Consider the following 18,585-nt stretch of genomic DNA (forward strand, 5'->3'; position numbering starts at 1 on the left):
GTCAGTCACGTCGACGGTTCGTGCCGACTGGTCACTCTTCGAACCATTTCTCCCACCAATGCGCTCGGTAAAAGGACTGACCAGGGCCTTGAACGACAGTGGGAGGTTCAGATACAAGGTTAGAAGGTCATTTTCCCGTAGTCTGGGACCCTTGACATGATAAATCAGTTTTTACACGTTAGGATCCAGAAGCTGTCGTTGACTTTCTGATTGTTGGGGGAGGTCAGTGAGAAGGCTTGAATCATTGTTCATCTTATCCTCTAACACGAAGCGCAGGTGTTGTCGGCCTTGCTGTTGCACAACGTCTAACTCAATGCTTTCCATATAAATCAACGTACCTGGTTGAAAGACATTCACGGGCTGGAGAGGAGACCAGGTATGCATCTTTGAAAGCCCAACTATTGATTGTTTGTTGATCAAGTGGGCCATCGTCTCAGTTCTCGTAATTCAGAAGTCATCCATTCAGGCATGCATCACTTCTCATGTTACACAAAAGTACGACTTATGTGCCAGATCCTACCCAGGTCTTTACTATCCTCCCGAGTCCCTCAAGACCAAACTATGCCTCCGGGGTCGTGATCTCATGTACGAACGCTGCATAACCTACAATATACCCTACAAGCAAACGGGAAAGCTCGTTGTAGCCAAAGCCAACCAGCTTCCGTACATCCAAAGCCTCTACACTAAATCTCTAAAGCTCAAATGGCCTCCTTACTCCTCTACAGAGGCGCAGAAGGAACCAGTGCTTCCAACAAAACTGCTCTCACGAGAAGCCATCGAAAAACTCGAGCCTGATCTTTCTACTGATATAGTTGCGGCGTTGTGGTGTCCTAAAACTGGAATTGTGGACTCGCATTCCTTTATGGAAAGTTTGGAACAGGATGTCATCGATTCGGAAGAGGGCCAGCTTGTTTTCAACTCTGAAGTTGTGCGTATCGACCGATACCGCAATCCAAGTGAAAAGAAATACGTGGGTGGCGCTAGCTCTAGTGAGGAGGGCTGGGTAGTGCAAGTTCGTTCTGAAGAGGAAGAAACTTACTCCTTGCTCGCCCGGACACTGATTAACGCGTCTGGCTTGTCCAGTGTTATGGTTCTTAATTCGTTACTTCCTCAAGATAAAAGGATTCCCATGTTCTATGCAAGAGGATCGTACGCGTCATATCATGGCCCTGGGGTTTCAGACATCAAGCATCTCATCTATCCATGCCCTCACACAGGACCAAATGCCCATGCCTTTGAGTCTCTGGGAACACATCTAACATTGGATCTCCAGGGGAAAATACGCTTTGGCCCCGACATAGAGTGGATAGATATTCCAGAAGAAGATATCAAAGGAACTGAAGAGGACACAGATTTCTGGACGAAATGGTTAAAGCCAGACGATTCGCGACTGCCGGATATCCATCAAGCCGTCACCAGTTACTTACCTGGAGTAACATTAGAGGGCCTACAACCGGATTATGTTGGCATTAGACCGAAGCTCATACCACCAGGAGGCGGTTTCCAGGACTTCCTTTTCAGAACAGATTATCCCGACGAATTCACCCAGAGAAATGGTAGCAACCCAATGGTCAGTTTACTCGGAATAGAGTCACCAGGGTTGACATCAAGTCTGGCAATTGCAGAAATGGTTGTCGATGGTATGTTGAAGAGGTAGCATGAGTAGCCCAATGATGGCATATCTAGAAAAAATGTATTCATTGAAGTGGAAATATCAGACAGTGGAGGATGCATCTATGCGCGAGCCTTCACTTTAGGCTCCCATGCCTTGATCTTTGGAACAACGGTGTTGTACGACTTGTAGGCTCCCCGTGTACCAGTCAAGTTCTCAACATAGGTCTATGGAGGGCAGTAATTAACCTCAAGATTAAGCGTTAAATAATGAATAGAGCGTACCCCCTTCCATGGAGGAGATGAGGCCTGCATGACAGGGTCGTTTGTGGGAGGTTCTTTACGGATGTGGTGTATCCACGAGTGCCATTCGGGAGGGACTTGAGTGGCGTTGTATTCATGCTACATGATAATGCATTTAGTGAAGATAGTTTCAGCCGCATCGAGAGTAGTTTATACTTGAGCCAAGTCAACCCATCGGTGGCGACCTGTAAATCACAACGTCGTTAAAACGCCAAATTGAGTGGCCAGAACAGACAACACGCACCAGGAACTTCCTCCTCTGGATTCCTGTTTTCGAAATACCTGTTTCCGAACCTAGAACCAACGTCCGTTCAGCGACATTCCTGCACCCAAAATGCCCCGACGTACTGATCCTTTCCGACGTAAGTTCCCGCTTTGGCATCACCGATGTACTGCATCTGCCTCCACCACTCCCGCAGCCCAACACGGCGCATATTTCGGATCGTCCGTTGCAGCGAGACCATGGTTCCGAAACTAGGTTTTAACGAGTGAGAGATGCACCAAGTTCTGAACTGGGCGTTGGAGAAGTGAGTATTTGTCCGTGTTTAGTTCGAAGGATTGATCCAATTACCAGGCGCAGGCGCGATTCGCGACGCGTTCAACCATCTCATCTTTAACTACATTCAAATTTGCAAGCTTGCAGACATCGGCGTATCTGAACAAAAGTCGCTTTTGACTGATATCTGATAAGGCGTCGTTCTCTCGTCCCGCCGTTCTGGATGACATTCTCTGTGGAAGCCATGCAGTCAGCCACGATCGTTACTTGTCTCACTTATGGATCGCAATTTCAAGAGGAGATGATTGCTCCTCCCAGCTCACCTCGCCTTTTTCTATACCCACTACTGAGCAACTTTCAAACCATATATCCGTTCTACTTGTGCTTCTTCTGTGTCTGAGCGAATGGCGTCTTTCGCGGGTATCGTCGTCATTGTCGTTTTATACCTTCGTGATTTCTTTCTCCTCTTCTCCGGGGCATCATCGTTGCTTCTTTTCTACCTTTGGCACTCTCATAGCGACTCTCAGGAAATCGCCCATTCAGAATCACTTCTCCCTGCCGATAGCGACCTTTCCAAAGGTATTCATTCATTTGCCCAACTCAGAATGGACAATAATCGTACACTCTCTGCAGTTGGAGAGTCGGTCCCGATCATAAATATATCCTCTGTAGATGCCGACGACGCAACTTTGGTTCCTGACGTTTCCGAGGATGATGGACTCCAGCTCAGCTTTCTAATGGTATTCCATACGCACCTGGAAAACGTCTTGGCCAAGTACACTCATCTCATCGCCACAGGTTTCCATTAGCAACATTTCCATGAATACCAAAGATAAAGATAGCATTCAACTAGTCTCCAACTTCGACCGCCTGAAGGCCCAGAGTACAAAAACTCTAGAGGCGCTCATGTTGAATCGCAGAAGAATGGCAGATAGAAGCGGTAAGGCGATTCCTTTTATTCATGATATTTCATTAAAAGAGGCTTCATCGCGATGTTTTTGACAGCTGCGCAGGTTAGAAAACTGCGCGTCAAACGGGCGCAGGCTGCTGTGGACAGCAGAACATGCCTATTTCGTATTTGAAGCAAAGAAGACAGTTGTTTCTTTTTTATCTCGTATCGTTTTGTAAGGAATTCTTGTATTTTTAAATCCATCCATATTTTGTCATTTTTTTGCATTTTGACCTGGTGTTTTGCCAACGACATACGCGCCTTCGAGGCTTTTCGACAGATCCATTCATCTGACAATGTGATCGGCGTATCAAATATTGCGTCGTATCGATTGAAGGTGAAATGTCGCGTTTCAATGTCATAAAGACTGGGTTTTGCACAGCTATGTATGGGGCGCCCTTCCCGACTTCATTCTCTCAGTCACCCTTTCTACAGAGCAAACGAACTTCTCACGAATTTGATTGGCCAGGCAAGTGGTAATACTATACTGGGAATGTGCACCATAGGAACACACATCACGAAGTGGAACAACGCCAGACAGCTGCTTGATGAACACATGTTTTTTGATCACAAATACGCCAGGATCATGCCTCCAAGTCCTGATTTACGGGATGCATTTTGATATGCCAGTAATAAATCGACCAAGGCGCGGAATCTATCACTTCTTCGCTTTGTTCTCACCCTTCATCTCTATTCTGCGCTCTGGCAGCTGCACTCCCTTCGTTAAAGAGCTGAAGCCTGCGGCTTCAATTCACTTCCTGTCTTTTCTGTTAACGTTGGAGACGTTCTTTTTTTGCAGGAGTGGTGGCGGAATAGATTTGGACTTCAATGTCTATGATTAATGGCACAAGTAAGTAAAGCTGGCTCCGATCCTCGAGTGGAGCTGATCGATACGAATCGTCGTTATTTCAGGTATTACCAACAGCAATACCAATGGACTCCCCGTAAACATCGTGCGAGGAACCCATAGCCAGCTGGTGCTGTTCCTGGTACTCAATATGTGGCCGTCACACTTTGGCCTACTCGTGTTAATAGGAATCGTCGTTTTTTCCAAGAAGGTGAAGAGGCACCCCACATTTGTGAACCTATGCGTGGCATTTATAATCGCCGGACTGTGAGCCCTTTCATTGAACCTCGACCAAAAGGCTTTGGCGCTGATTAGTACCATTAAGGTCTTCGAGTTTGCTGTAAGTGTGTTTGTGAGGTACTGAGGAGATGATCGTCACTGAGATGATACTGGTTTTAGAGTATATGCTGGAAGGACGACCGGTCCAGAACCTTCACGCATGCTGTGTCTATTCCAGGCATCTTTGCTATATGGAATGCCAGGCCTGTACGTTTCATCTTCGCCTCAATTCATTGAATCCTTCATGACATTAACCTGGTAATCTAGCACATCCACTGCGGCCTTCATGCTGGTATTACAGGTGAGTAAATTCTATCATTCGGGACCGACGGATCATCTGGAAGAACTCCATGTTTATCTATAGATGTTCTTCACTGTCAGGGCGTCTTCGCGGGGTTTAAGTAACAACGACGAAGATCATTTTTTCCGGCTTTGGGGGGTATGCTATGCAATTGAGAAACTAAATCCAGAAGACGCTGATAACCTTTTTAGATGTTAGCCGCCCCGTATTTGGCTTGGTTGATCAGTATCATAGCCACCGCTGCTGTAAGAGCATGCTGTGTTTTCAACAAATAATGTACAATCATTGAAGTTCTTTAATGTACTTATTAGGTCGGAGCCGCAAATCCACAACACGTCTCGCGCAACCGGCGCTTCTTTTACTGTTCTGTAGAATCGCTCCCGTTGTAAGTTGGATCCCGACTCAAAGCTGCAAAAATTCACCGGTCATTTTTATATGAAGGACCAATACTCTGACTGTTGCTGCTGCGATAATTCTATTTGGCTCGCTGGTAGCGGTGGGTAAGTCATTTTACCTCAGACTCTGTACAATTCCGAGGACTCAAGCAATGGCTTTGTGTTCAGTGTGGACTATGACCATCCTATATAAGCGCATGTATGGTTCTGGTCGAGAAAACTCAGGGTTCACATTAGACCTGAACTTACCCATCCGTGTCATGTGCTTTGCGGTATACATAATTGTCGCCATGAGGTATTGAACTTTCTGTAAGGTATCAAATCGTACTCGAATTTACTTTTTTTTTGCCTGGTAGCTTGAGTTTATTGTCTGTCACGTCGCCGTCGAGTCCAGCTCCTGATCTTGTGATAGCTTCTGGTATGTTTTGAACATTTAATATTTAACTTTAGACCTTGTTTGTTGATTATCCTGCCACTCTTAGCGGCCACCGTCGTCATTCTCATTTTCGGAACACAGAAGGTTAGTTGTAATCAGCAACTTCACATATCATGACATACTATTCTGACGCTGATTTTGTTACAGGACATCTTAGGAGTCATCGTATTCTGGCGACGACCCGCACCACTAGAGAACCAAATTCGCGTTGATCTAAAAGTCGAGTTTGAGCGAGAGGCCGACATCCCTCCCAAGGTTCCTGAGAAAGACTACCCGACGACTCATGTTTAAATGCTCCATTTGTTTATTTATTTTGGTTTGACCACTTTCACAGCCTCGAGAAACCCGTCAGAGGTCGCCCGACGGCTGTAGCCTTTTTATTATGAGTGCAATTGTGCGATGTACAGTTTTGATTCTGTTTGGTTCGTTTCTTGTGTTGTAAAAATATGATGATGTAAAGGAGTCAAGCCTATACTCCACGCTTTAAAAATTGACGAATTGTTGAATGATATAATTGCATCTACTAGCTATTGAATTTAGGTGTAGGTCTACGGGAGCTTGGTATATGTAGTGTAGTGTGATTTCAATTGGCATAAAGATATATAGTATGTTGCAGTGGTAGAAAAATGATAAACTGAAAGAGTAACTTGAAAACAACCGTCCAAAAATAGTCCCGCAAATATAGCAGTGGTTCTATATACAAAGCAACAGACACATTGCAAACGAAGAGGCGATGAAGAAAAAAGTGGTGCATCGAAATGAATCTAAAAAAAGCTTATAGAAGTTAATACTTCATCACATGTGAACGTAGTTCGCGCAGAGAGTCCCAGTCGGGCAAGTCATATAAACTAGGAAGATTCTCCCAAGCATCGACTCTGAAATTGTTATGGTATGAGCGGCACATGCTCAGGCATTGACCACACATCCCTTGTTCGCCAAATTCGTCCCAATCGCCTTTGTCCCAGACAGTCCCTAGGAAGTCCATATCGCGGCGCTTATTCCCGCGGGTGATATATATGTTAGCCAATTCTCCTTGTCGAATTTCATTGCACTTTCTGCTAGAATTGCATTGAGGAAGGGAGACATGTAGGAAGGAGAGAACCCTTGATGTCTCTTCCTTCTGAGAGATAAACCCTGTTATAATCTTGTTTTTTATCGCCGGCAGTAGTGAGTCGTCGTTACATTCTGCCCATTTAGGGTGCTCCAGTATTTTGTCGACGTTGTAGAGACAGCATTCATAAAATGCCGCAGGCAAAATCCAGAAGGCGCGATGAGCCATGCAAAGTTCAATTAGGGAGAAGGTATTCGTCAATGTATGAGGAATTGTCTGATAAAACTCGGCGGAGCGGTCCACTGAGAATGTTGATCGTTGTTCTCTGGAATCCCAGTCCTCTATATTTGTGCACGGATATGCCAATTCCAAATGAGCCAGCGCATTCCGCCGCAAGTAGTTCACCTCATAAAGCGAAGCCAGTTTAAAAATGGCCAAAATGACCTCAAATTTTTCTTTTTTGGGGGGCCTGTCGAAGTGTCTGTAGTTTTAAAGATAGAATATTGAAGTCAGTACTACATCCCAAGTGATATATTCATATACCGACTCAGGATCAAGAAGAGCATGCACGAATTCCTCAGCTTCTTTAGCAGTGACATCAAGCATTTCAAAGACGATGATATCTTTTCCTTGCGTTTTTTGAATGATTTCAGACCCCGATCCTACATATATCTTCTTGCAGAAAACGGGTGGTGAGGTTGGGGAGCCGTCGTAAGCGGCCTTGAAAACAGGGGATTTTCTTAGAAATAATGTGGCCAGCATCTTGAAAAGGCGCCCCTCTGCCTCAAGAATGACAAATCCAGTATTTTCTGACCACCAGTTCTCTACAATTTTGACGTTTGTAGGCTCGTTTGGGGCTATATTGTCCGCCATGGGCGCCGTCGAGTCGAAGGTAAGATTTGGGCTAGTGACCGCGAAAGATGGGGAGTCCGACGCTGTCCAGTGTGAGCCTGACGATGACGGTGGGGTAGTGACCATGAATTCCCAGTCTTGATATTGGATATCCTCGCCTGGGACCATTGAGTCAAGGAAGGGAGCTATTGTGATGACAGTGGAACTTTGGTGGAAAGAGATGGAAATATTACAAGTCCAAGCTCCCACAGTCGGGGCTTGAATTGGACGTGACAACACGCAAAAACAAAATCACAAATTTCGTTAGTCGGCGGTTGAGCAAAGTCGCGTTATTCCTATAGACATGGCCGTGAGTTCTTCGCTGCCTCCAGTCCACCGTCGCTGACACCCAACCCCCCAGAGCCGTTGTTCTCCAGTCCTCAGAGCCCTCTCGCGACCAGCACCTTTCTCTCGGTATGTCCTTGCTGCTGTATTGTCGCCGACAAACACATAACTTTGCTTTTCTGCAGGTACGCGAGAACACCCAACTCTTCGCGATGGCTCGCGACAGCCTCCGAGACGAAGCCCTCGTCGTCAACACCACCCCCGCCCCCCGCCTCAGCAAACCCACTCATCACACGTATTGTTGACGACATTTCCGGCCTTACACTCCTCCAAGCGTCCGACCTCGTCACCCAGCTCAAGGTGCGCGGTATTGACCCTCCAGTCTATGGGATACCTGCAACTGATGCATTGACCTAGGCCCGTCTGAACATACAAGAGGTCGCCATGCCCGCTGCTACTGCTGCTGCGCCTGCCGCCGCTGCCGCCCCCGCCGCCGACGAGCCTGCTGCTGTATGTTCCGTTTCTCTTCCACTGACACGTATTGTTCTGACGTTCAATGTAGGAGAAGCCAAAGGAGAAGACTGTCTTCAATGTGATGCTCGAGTCCTTTGACGCCGGCTCCAAGCCAAAGGTCATCCGAGAGGTCAAGGCTCTCGTGCCCAACTTGACCCTGATGGATGTACGTCTTTTATTCCCGTTTTTTCCCGGCTACCTTACCTATTCATTGCTTTCACCTGCAGGCCAAGAAATTCGTCGAGTCGCTACCAAAAGTATTGAAGGAGAACCTGTCCAAGGACGAGGCCGAGAAGCTGAAAAAGGCGTTCACTGACATTGGCGCTGTTGTCAAATTAGACTAATATATCCATGAGTATTTAATGCACATCCCCACAATTTCGATGAAAATTAATATTGTCGAAAGTGTGATTTTCGAGTAAAAGCAGATATGGATACAAAGATATAGAAAAGGAGTGGACTAAGCGCGCACTGACTAGGGTGTCAAGTTGCGGATTGGTAATTACACGAATAAGGTAAGTAAAACGAGCTCAATCCTCGGAAAGGTACCGGTATTCGAATCGGAAATCGCTTTTCTTTCGTTGGCACCATGATCCCTCCCAGTCGAAATACACATAAACACCTTGTTCATACTCTTCTGTAATTGCCTGGGGTTCAGAATGTCGTTGGAACCACGTCAAGTACTTGACGTGGAAACGCCAGGATTGGCGTTTCAATTCCTTCGCAGCAAGGTATCTGGTTCAAAAAATTAATCAATATCTGCAACAAGTAGCCTATCCCCACGAAACTCACTGCTGGTATGTTCCAGGAAGGTAGTAGAAAATCCAGAAGAGGGTCTCAACATCAAGCTGAGTAAAGATTCCGGGAGTTTGGAGCAAAGGATGAGGTGCTTGAGGATAATATGGCGCCGTCTGGAATGGATTACGAGGAACATAATATTTGGGCCTAGAAATACAAAGGGGATAAGCGACAGGGATAACAAAAATATATAAAAAATAAAAGACCCACTTTTCGGTGTCCTGGGGTTGTGGTGCGTTCGCGTATCCCCCTTCCAGCATCTTGTGTACTTGGTCAAGATTATTGGCACGAAGCGCTAAATCAAAATTGTTGCCGTCAAATAAAGCACATACATCGACTGTTAAATCCAACCTTTCTGCTTAACGTTTTCGAAGGAGACAACCAAATCCGACAAAGACCCGGGGAACGCTGCAGGAGCACGTTGTTGTTGTAGCGGTACGGATTGAGCTGCAGATGAAGGTCGCTGCGCTCCGATGTTCTGCTGCGTAGCTGTGGGGACGGAGCCACCCACAGGTTGTTGCTCGGCCTGGGGAACCTTGACGCCAGGAGGGAACATCGGCTGCTGGTGTACCTGAACTGAGACAGGGGGAGGCGATTTAGGTCGCTGAGTAAACTGTTGCAGCTGTTGTGGTAACGGAGATGGACCTGAAGTCGGAGGGGGTTGTTGCGATTGGGATCCATTAGACTGCGCCTGAGCTGGCGGCTGCTGTGAGCCTTCCGGAACCGCCGCGTTCTATAAGTAACGACGATAAGTATATCGGATCACTAAGGAGGACAAAAAAGACATCGTACAGCAACACTAGGGGACTGGGTGGAGAGTATAGGTGATGAAACAGAATCTTCAAGCAAAATCAGTGGCTGATCTCCGGCGGAATGTCTTAACAAACCTTTGGATGAAGTGATATTTTGTTGCGGTGATGAAGGAACGAGTTTGCTTGATGATACCGCTTCTGATAGAGCCGGAGATTCCTGACCAGAATAGAATGATCCATCGGGTTGCTGTGATGCTGATGCAGCCGATGATAGCATTGGACTTGTTACTGAAAGTTGAGTCAAGCTCGGTGATGATACAGCGACACTATGCTGCTCCTGAGAAACTGGTAGTGACGTCAATCCAATGGGTATTGAGGGTGCAGTAGATGACGGAGGAGGAGGATGTGAAGTGGATGCAGCAGGTGTGCCTGGTACCGAAGCGGCAGCCAGTGACGAGGAAGAGGCAGATGGTGGGGGAGGAGGCGCTACGGCGGCGGCAGCAGCAGCAGCATAGCGTATTGGAGGTAAAACGGCAGGGGCCGCGGGTCGAGGTGCCGGTGTTTGTTGCTGCAAGCCTGCCTTGAGGATTGTTGCCATTGGTTGTTGGGATAAATTGAGATTTGGAGGAGGTTTAGCTAAAAGGAAACATCAGATACAGGTATAACACTCTTATAAGGACCGACGCACTGTCCATTGATTGTTCTAATTGAGTATTTTAGTAAAATTGCACAGGAAGCAAAGTATGTGCCGCACGCACTCCGCAAGTTTAGTGATACTGAAGCTTTCTTCAGTATCGGACTATCATCTCGTTTACTGCTCGTCACACTCTCCTCATCGTGTTTTTTTGTAGGCCGAGGCGGTACATCTACGAGACGTCACGAAAAGGACGGTAAAATTGGAGAAAGGAACGAACCTTCGCTGGCATCGTCAGAATCCTCGCTGTCATCATCATCAGCAATGATGCCGAATTTCTCCTCTTCTTCGTCCAGATTCAGCTCATCATATATGCCCTCATCTTCGTCAAAGCCTTCGTCCTGGTTCAAAAAATATTCAAGACTACGCCAGAGTAGCCGAACAACTTTGCACGAACCGTATTGCTTTCCACGAAATACGCGACGTCTTCCTTTAGACTATTGACCTTTTCCAGAGCAAGAGTGCCATTGTTGAGCATTCTCAAAACAATTTCTAGACGGCTGATATGCCATTTCCGTCTGTCGTTCAAATGTTCAAGTTCTTCTTGCCGGCCCAGATTGCTCTGACCGCCTTTATTCCGCTTCTTCCCTGTCCCTTGAAGAGCTTCCACCTCTGCCTCTGCCTGTTCCACCTGCATCTGAAGCTCTTCGACTTGGTGATTCACCCAAGAGATAGCCTCCTCTTTCTCTTGTTCTTTCGGGTCCAATTTGGCTGCTTGTATTAGGCCTTCTTTAGAGAATGCCTTGGTCTTCATCTCCTTCTCGCAAGCCTTGAATTTCTCCATTTGCTGTTCATCGCGAATATATGTATTAGAATTAAACCACGGAAGATAATGGAATAAAAGGGCAGGAATATGCAACAAGGCACGGAAGGCAAGCATTGTAGATCAGAAAAGGAGATACACGCAAGCCAAATTCCGCATGTAGAGAGAATCCAGACACGAGGACTGCATCCCTCCCCAACATGCGGCCGTTCGCCAAACATGTTTATAAAAGGCTGTTAAACATAAGCAAGGCTCACCGTCTCGATCAGCTTTCTGTTGTCCAGTAGCGCCGACTTGTCTTTGATATCATTGCTCGCAACCCAGGTCTTGATTTGGTCACGCAGCCGCTGAAGCTTCTTTATCTGTGTTTTAAGATCCAGTTCAGACTTCTCTTTCTGGGTCTGATTTGTCGACGCCTGCATTTTCTCGTATATGCTCTCAAAGAGCTCGACGCCCTCGCCGACTTTCTTGAGGGTGCGGTCAATTTCGGCTAAGAGACAAATAATTCAGCAAAGGCTCGGTGCAAGGAGGGACGCGCAGAACATACTTTGCAGCTTTCTCGCAGCCATGGCGAATGGTAGTCCGAGAGAAGACTATGTGATATGTATATGTTGCCGTTGGGGTAGAACTTAGAATACGGTGGCGGTGGTGGCTTAGGCAATTGTTTGTTTGGCAAGAGGCTTAGAGTGTTACCTAATCAGCCAACGACTGAATGGCCTCAATTTGAGTCTTGACGCGCATAGACATGTCTTCTTCCTCTCTGAGATGTGTTTCCAGGGCCGGTGGATATACAGGGAGACAGATGGCAACGGGCACAGGGACATAAATGATCGAGTGTGTTTGTGGAGGAGTAGTTTGCTAGGAGATGGTTGTCTATTGTTCGTGGTCACGTGGACGATAATAACAGTGATAGGGAATCGGACATTGTGCTATTCATTTCCACAGCCAACGCTTCCTTCTCTACTTGTCCGCTGTTTCTCTCCTTTCCTCTCCGGCGATGAAATCTCTTCGCAAGTCCCTGAACAGCGCCAGGGAGTCCGCCTCGCGCCCCCAGATATCCACCCCGGTGCCTCTCCCAGCAGTCTCAAAGCCACCCTCTGCCATTCTGCCTCCTCAGAAAGTCATCCGGGCTCTCTCCTCCTACAGGTCACAGGCTCCCCAGGAGCTCTCTTTCGTCAAAGGCGACTTCTTTCATGTTCTCAAAGACGTCGATGACACAGGTGCTTGGTATGAGGCACACAATCCAGTCTCCGGTGCGCGTGGATTGGTTCCGCGATCTATGTTTGAGGAGTTTGGTAAAAGCGCCGCACCGTGAATACATACTGCCTTTTCGTCTGTCCAGACCTCATACTTATTTTCTTTCTTTCTTTCTTTTCTGTACAAGATCTCGTATATCTCAGGCGGGGCCATCCATCAAGTCGGTCGGTTCACCAGTAATTTCAACCACGCGATCAGAACCTCCGCCAACACCGTCGGGCCCCAGACATCAAGTGTTCTACGCTGTAGTCCTTCATGATTTTACTGCAGAACGAGCAGATGAACTGGATGCCAAGCGCGGCGATCCGATCACCGTTGTAGCACAATCCAATCGCGAGTGGTTCGTTGCAAAGCCCATCGGTCGTCTCGGTCGGCCAGGTCTAATTCCAGTTGCATTTGTTGAAATCCATGATCCCGCGTCTGGTCAGGCAGTTGTTGATATCGATGCTCTCATGGATAGTGGTGCGCTGCCAAAGGTCGAAGACTGGAAGCGGGCCATGCTTACCTACAAGGCAAATAGCATCGCACTTGGTGTTATTGATGCACCCGCCAAACCTGTTGAGAATAGTCCATACTCTTCCCAGCCACCCACAATGAACAGCCCACAGGTGGATCCTCGCTCGGACACTCCAGATGCTTTGCCTGAAGGTATTCTTCTCTCCGCTGATGTCGTTTCGTTCCATTACGAAATGGAGGATTACTGGTTCCGAATCGATGCCGTTTTCCAGCCCTATAACCTGTCGGGAGCTAGGCTTCCTCCTTCAAAAACGCTTATCCTCTTCCGTCAGTACAATGATTTCTATGACTTTCAGGTGTCTCTTTTGGACACTTTCCCTCGAGAAGCTGGCAGAGAGCCTCCTGAGCCGCGGACACTACCATATATGCCTGGTCCCGCACAAGATGTCGATGATACTTTAACAGCTACCCGCAGAGTTGAGTTGGATGATTATGTGCATTCCCTTTGTAACTTAGGTAAAACTGGGGGGAGGTACATTTTAGAACATTTAGTCGTCCGAAGATTTTTGGCACTGAAACCGGGAGACGTGGAAAATGAAGGGGAGCCGCGAATAAAGGAAATACAGGAAATCGACGCGCTTTCTAACACAGACCAGATTAGTGATGATACCTACGACCGCGATGATTACGATGTTCGGCAACAAATGGATCGTTTGAATATTCAAGAACGCCCTGTGAGCAATGGGTCGGAATATGAAGATGAGGGATACGCACCATCTCCCCAGCGGAAAAATTATGACAAACATCCTTACCACCAGGGTAACCAGCGCCATCCCGACGACAATCTACGTCTTCACGCCCATGCTCAAAACCATCAGCGGTCAGGTTCTTCGTCATCGTTCAACAATACAAACTCAAGCTATCAGTCAAACTCTCGTTCCAATTCACCGCTTCAGCGCAACGGTTCTCCGCAACCTGGCAGGAACGGTCACAATTCGAATGGACACTCACGATGGAACGACAATGGGTATCAGCCATCCGACATGACGCCATCGACAGAATCATACCGAACCTCACAAGCATCCCAATCAGCGTCGTCGCGTTCACGCTCCCATTCCAACGCTGGCAACCTAAACACACCACCGATATCAGCCTCCAATCCTCAGACTGCCTTTGTGAAGATCAAGATCTTCGATCGTGTCGCCGACGATTTGATTGCCATTCGAGTTCATCCCAAGGTGACGCATGCTGAGCTGATGGATAAGGTACAAGCACGGCTGGGAGGCGAAGTTGGTAATCTGAGATATCGTGATAGCATGACGAATACGTTCGTTGGTCTCGATTCCGATGAAGAGCTACGAGCCTGGATGGAAGGGACAGATAAGCACGTCCTTTATGCCGATTGATAGGTCTAGCGAGAGTCGATGATGACCGTTGCTTGGTATATCTTTTTTCGCCTTTAGTTGCAATTCCCTTGCATCCGGGACACAGTTCGTTCTCTTTGGTTTCTCTTTTTTTTTCTTGTTTTTCTTTTTGGCATGGCATACTACTCCATCTCTATCAGACTTTTGTTTTATGTACTTTATTTTTGATGGTGGCAACTACTGCTAAGTAATGTTTCTTCTCACTGTACGACATGAGGATGTTTGTATTAGGCTCGTATGCATAGTAATTTGTATGAAAATAGGGTGAACCATTCTTGTATTCTATTTGTTCCTTGAAATTTCTTTCGACAGAAGACACAACTTGATGATATACTCTTTATTGCTCTGTCGAGCTTCCAACCCGAACGTCAATCAAACACAACCCAATAGATGGTATCAGTTCACTTAGGGGTCACGAGTCACGACACCAGCCAAGCCATGCTGCTCAACCTTGGTCATTGACCTCCACCACGAACTAAAAGCAATCTAAAGCTAACTTTCACTAACATGGTCACAAAACTATATCTGCAAGCTTTACATACACAATGTTCTGGTTTGCTACTTCATTTTCTCTCGAGACACGGACGCACGTGCAATCGCATTCCAAGATTTGCACGGTCCACAGAAGTCGAACAAGCGGCATTTACTGATATCCACCTTCGACGAAAAAGAAACCTCTTCCAACAACAATACAGTCCAATGTCCTAGAAATTCGCGAACACCTTACATGCAACGCGTCGAGCTAGTGCTTTCTTCGACGACAACGCGTGTTATGCTGTCGTCACCAATTGGCTTTCGGACTAGAAGTGACTTTCCACGGATAGCTTTCACGACAGCTATCCTCCAGTGCACATTTTGAATCGTCAGGAACTACTAGAACTTCCACAGATGCCTCCTTTCCACGTACTCATTACAGCTATAAGAGCAACCTCGAAGTTTGTTCACGCAACACCGAACATTCGAAGGATTTCCTGTACTCCTTTAAATAAGAGCCTTCAAAGATAACACTACTGGACGCGGGATTGTACATATACAACTTCAAGTCTATGAAAACTTTCCATCCATCCCCGTGACGGCGTTGCGGATGAATGAAAGGTGCAGCCAGAGGTATGACCGGAACAACGCCGTTAGGTAACAACCCAATCAGAGGGCCTTCAAAGCGCGTGGCTGAAGAATTCCTAGAGAAAACCTCTGGCCTTTTCCATTGAGAATCAGGATGCATCCATCTCAGGGCGGTTTTACGTTTTTGATCTACGCTAAAAATGTTGCGCGAACTTCATTCCGGCGAGAATGGCAGTGGCGACACCCATTTCTAGTAAATTTGGGCTTCCTTAGCCCATAGCCTATGGCCGACAATGTCCACCGACCCGTGCTTTGGAAGATTCTCCGAGTGGAAGGATGATCTCATCCTTCCCTGCCCAGAGGCGCATGCGTATGGACTCTGTGCGAAGTACGTATGCCCAAGGGGTGTAGCCAGAATCTTGACTGATTCCCTGCGCTTCCTTGTACTCTCCCGCTTTCTTTAAGACCGTGTCTAGAGAAACAGAGCTCGCGTTTTGACCCTTCGTCCTCTTCTCTTCAGGTCGAGAGCTAATACCATCTCCTGAAAGTATGGCAACGCCGACAGCTATCAACACAACGTTGGTCGTTTTTTGTTGGATTCTCCGTGTTCTTCCAAAGCTGATACATTGATGTAGTTTCGGAGCGGCTTATATTGGCGTTGTAGCGGCTGGTGTGTATGTATTCACTCCATCAAATTTTCATGTATTTTTCCTCGGCTGACAGTTGACTCCTATCTGGTTAGGCTCTACGGAGGTGCGTTTGTTCTCCTCTCTGCTCTTATCGATTTGTCGACCTTTCCCCTTGTCTCGCAGTCTCTTTCGTGCAAGCGACGTACTATTTCATCAAGTATCGTCAAGTAGGTTTCCCTCGCCTGTTTCTGCCTTTTTGTTGATTTGCGATTTTATTTTATCGTCTGACAGGATGTCTGGTACATCAAAACACTCGTAGGTCCTACTATGATCTGTGTCCGCTTCTTTAGGTCTACAAGTGTCTAGGTTGGGGCCGTATGGTTCTTTGAAACGGTTCACCAAGTGCTCATCTCTCATACTGGTCAGTTTGTCATGATTTTTTTGCCATATTTGGGACTTGTAACTGAAAATTTCCAAGTATATTATTACGTTATCACCAACTACAACAATCCAAATACCCTTGGGGATATAGTGTGGTACGTTGTTTTTGTTCCCTACGTCGTGGTAGTGAGACTATTAACACTGGTATAATTCCAGGAGTGTCCTGGTAAGCTCTCGTCTTTTTTCTAAGCCATGTTTCTTAACATGATATCGCTGTGAAAGCTTGAAGTACTGTTCAATGTATGTCTACCATGATGGCGGGTTTTCTTTTTTCTTCTCACGGCGTTCATCTTAGGGACTCATTGGGTTGTTGGTTCAAGGGTGAGTAGTCCACTTTTAACTATTGACATTATTCCTAATGCCTTGCATCAGCTTCCTCACGCTGCGTGTATGGAAACGTTGGTGTCTGTCTGCGATGCGAGTCATGCATGTTATTGAAGAGTTTTACAGTCAGCGATCACAACGTTCCACTGACGCTAGCTGTGGTACGTGGTTTTTGTATTACCGCGGGTATCTGTACTAAACCATTGCCGACAGAGCTCACTGGTTCTTGCGTGCTTTGGTAAATATCTGTTTTCCTTCGGGGCGCCTTCGACTGCAGATTGATTATTTGACAAGGTTGTTCCGTCGGTATGCTTCTACCACATGGGTACATTGAGGTTATCTGAGAAAATTGTTGGGCTCCTAGCTTTCACTGTGCAATCGTAAGTCTTTCGTCCTGAATGAATGCGCTATGTCTCATTACATTACCATACTACAGCATGAAGTTGCACACATGGGTTGAGCTGGGCGAATTGAAGGTCACTTTTACTGTTTAAATATGTTTAATGTCAGCTATAATCGTCTCGACAGGGACTTTCTATGGCAGTTAATTTGCTAGGGGCAGTCGCCGATGTGGTCATCGCCGCGGCTCTGTTCTTCTTCTTGCATAGTTCACGAACTGGCTTCAAGAAGTAAGTTTTGTAGCTTCTTTTTTGCCCGTGGTACACGTTAAGCTTAATATTGGACATAGATCAGACACCATGATCAGCAAATTGGTAGGCTGGATGTCCGATATTCGGACGATGCTGTGTATTTAATGGACCCCTTCTCTTAGATAGCGTTCACTGTCAGCACTGGACTGTTGACCAGCATCTGTGCCGTTGCTTCGCTTGTCTCTGTAAGTTTTTCATATGTCCTGATTTTGCATCGTTATCTCACGCGCTCCAAGATACTTGCCTCTGGTAATACACTCATTTATGTTGCGTTCTACTTCTCTCTTGGTCGCCGTAAGTCAAATGGAACTTGCCGACTGTTAGGGTCCAGCTTAATTCCTGTTCAGTATACAGCAACTCTGTGCTGGCTACACTGAACGCGCGCGAAAGCATCAGAAAGCTCGGCGAAGATAGCGACGAACTATCGTTTTCCCTGCAGAGTCTTGCAAAGAGTGGGCAGCGTAACCCCAACTCAGCGGTACGGGCTAATCCTGCAGATTCATTTTACTGTCAAGGGAGGCGGGGATTTTCTGATTGTTTCCTAGAGGTCGACAAATATATCGATCAAGATCGATACGATGCACGATTACAACCGTGAACACGGCATGGATATGGCAGAGCCTGGGGTGAGTGGTGGTAGGTTTGATTGAAAAGATGATATATCTGAGTGAATGGTTAGTCTGCGGCGACAGAAAAGTCATTCTAGAGGACTGGAGCAATCGATTCTTGATGTATTTATATAGCGGATGGAATATTAGGGCAAATGGAGTGTGTAGCGATGTATGGACTGAAAATGAAAATAGCAGCAGTAGACGCTCGAATGGCCTGATTTGGAAGTTGCAGATCACACGTTCAACTTGCTCTGTCAGTTGTCAGTGGACATGAACCAACACCAGTCTCAACTCTGAACTAGACAATTTTCCAGAACGCTCGACCCCTGTCCGTCGATATTGTATTGGGCTATCTGGCGCGGTGGCT

General features: G+C 46.7%; 8 protein-coding genes across 8 annotated transcripts; 5 read left to right on the forward strand and 3 right to left on the reverse strand.

The window, feature by feature from the left end:
- Positions 1-58: 58 nt before the first annotated feature.
- Positions 59-1,657, forward strand: JR316_0004569 (L-2-hydroxyglutarate dehydrogenase, mitochondrial; the record flags this gene model as incomplete). Its single annotated transcript, XM_047890333.1, has 4 exons — positions 59-118; positions 183-222; positions 277-407; positions 467-1,657. The coding sequence occupies 4 exons, from the start codon at positions 59-61 to the stop codon at positions 1,655-1,657; spliced, it is 1,422 nt and encodes a 473-aa protein (XP_047750094.1).
- A 77-nt stretch (positions 1,658-1,734) lies between these two features.
- JR316_0004570 (NADH dehydrogenase [ubiquinone] 1 alpha subcomplex subunit N7BM) lies at positions 1,735-2,378 on the reverse strand (the record flags this gene model as incomplete). The annotated part of the gene is made up of 5 exons (XM_047890334.1): positions 1,735-1,839; positions 1,897-2,013; positions 2,071-2,099; positions 2,159-2,208; positions 2,263-2,378. The coding sequence occupies 5 exons, from the start codon at positions 2,376-2,378 to the stop codon at positions 1,735-1,737; spliced, it is 417 nt and encodes a 138-aa protein (XP_047750095.1).
- Positions 2,379-5,333: 2,955 nt separating this feature from the next.
- JR316_0004571 (uncharacterized protein) lies at positions 5,334-5,908 on the forward strand (the record flags this gene model as incomplete). Its single annotated transcript, XM_047890335.1, has 4 exons — positions 5,334-5,476; positions 5,538-5,599; positions 5,664-5,701; positions 5,765-5,908. 4 exons carry the CDS (start codon positions 5,334-5,336, stop codon positions 5,906-5,908), a joined length of 387 nt encoding a protein of 128 aa, XP_047750096.1.
- A 493-nt stretch (positions 5,909-6,401) lies between these two features.
- On the reverse strand, positions 6,402-7,688 carry JR316_0004572 (uncharacterized protein; the record flags this gene model as incomplete). The annotated part of the gene is made up of 2 exons (XM_047890336.1): positions 6,402-7,149; positions 7,216-7,688. The coding sequence occupies 2 exons, from the start codon at positions 7,686-7,688 to the stop codon at positions 6,402-6,404; spliced, it is 1,221 nt and encodes a 406-aa protein (XP_047750097.1).
- Positions 7,689-7,863: 175 nt separating this feature from the next.
- JR316_0004573 (54S ribosomal protein L12, mitochondrial) lies at positions 7,864-8,701 on the forward strand (the record flags this gene model as incomplete). The annotated part of the gene is made up of 6 exons (XM_047890337.1): positions 7,864-7,869; positions 7,921-7,973; positions 8,030-8,204; positions 8,262-8,354; positions 8,407-8,523; positions 8,585-8,701. 6 exons carry the CDS (start codon positions 7,864-7,866, stop codon positions 8,699-8,701), a joined length of 561 nt encoding a protein of 186 aa, XP_047750098.1.
- A 186-nt stretch (positions 8,702-8,887) lies between these two features.
- On the reverse strand, positions 8,888-11,933 carry JR316_0004574 (General negative regulator of transcription subunit 3; the record flags this gene model as incomplete). The annotated part of the gene is made up of 11 exons (XM_047890338.1): positions 8,888-9,092; positions 9,150-9,302; positions 9,366-9,450; positions 9,507-9,888; positions 9,948-9,994; positions 10,043-10,543; positions 10,666-10,773; positions 10,822-10,942; positions 10,999-11,388; positions 11,622-11,854; positions 11,912-11,933. The coding sequence occupies 11 exons, from the start codon at positions 11,931-11,933 to the stop codon at positions 8,888-8,890; spliced, it is 2,247 nt and encodes a 748-aa protein (XP_047750099.1).
- Positions 11,934-12,361: 428 nt separating this feature from the next.
- Positions 12,362-14,483, forward strand: JR316_0004575 (Protein scd2/ral3; the record flags this gene model as incomplete). The annotated part of the gene is made up of 2 exons (XM_047890339.1): positions 12,362-12,675; positions 12,749-14,483. The coding sequence occupies 2 exons, from the start codon at positions 12,362-12,364 to the stop codon at positions 14,481-14,483; spliced, it is 2,049 nt and encodes a 682-aa protein (XP_047750100.1).
- A 1,373-nt stretch (positions 14,484-15,856) lies between these two features.
- Positions 15,857-18,365, forward strand: JR316_0004576 (uncharacterized protein; the record flags this gene model as incomplete). Its single annotated transcript, XM_047890340.1, has 17 exons — positions 15,857-15,951; positions 16,199-16,237; positions 16,306-16,316; positions 16,376-16,419; positions 16,484-16,507; positions 16,559-16,613; positions 16,671-16,728; positions 16,790-16,799; positions 16,856-16,873; positions 16,929-16,954; positions 17,006-17,118; positions 17,322-17,337; positions 17,394-17,433; positions 17,486-17,586; positions 17,962-18,085; positions 18,153-18,233; positions 18,351-18,365. The coding sequence occupies 17 exons, from the start codon at positions 15,857-15,859 to the stop codon at positions 18,363-18,365; spliced, it is 870 nt and encodes a 289-aa protein (XP_047750101.1).
- Between the last annotated feature and the right edge of the window lie 220 nt (positions 18,366-18,585).

This window comes from Psilocybe cubensis, chromosome 4 (assembly GCF_017499595.1).
Source record: "Psilocybe cubensis strain MGC-MH-2018 chromosome 4, whole genome shotgun sequence".
In the NCBI taxonomy this organism is placed as follows: Eukaryota; Fungi; Basidiomycota; class Agaricomycetes; order Agaricales; family Agrocybaceae; genus Psilocybe; species Psilocybe cubensis.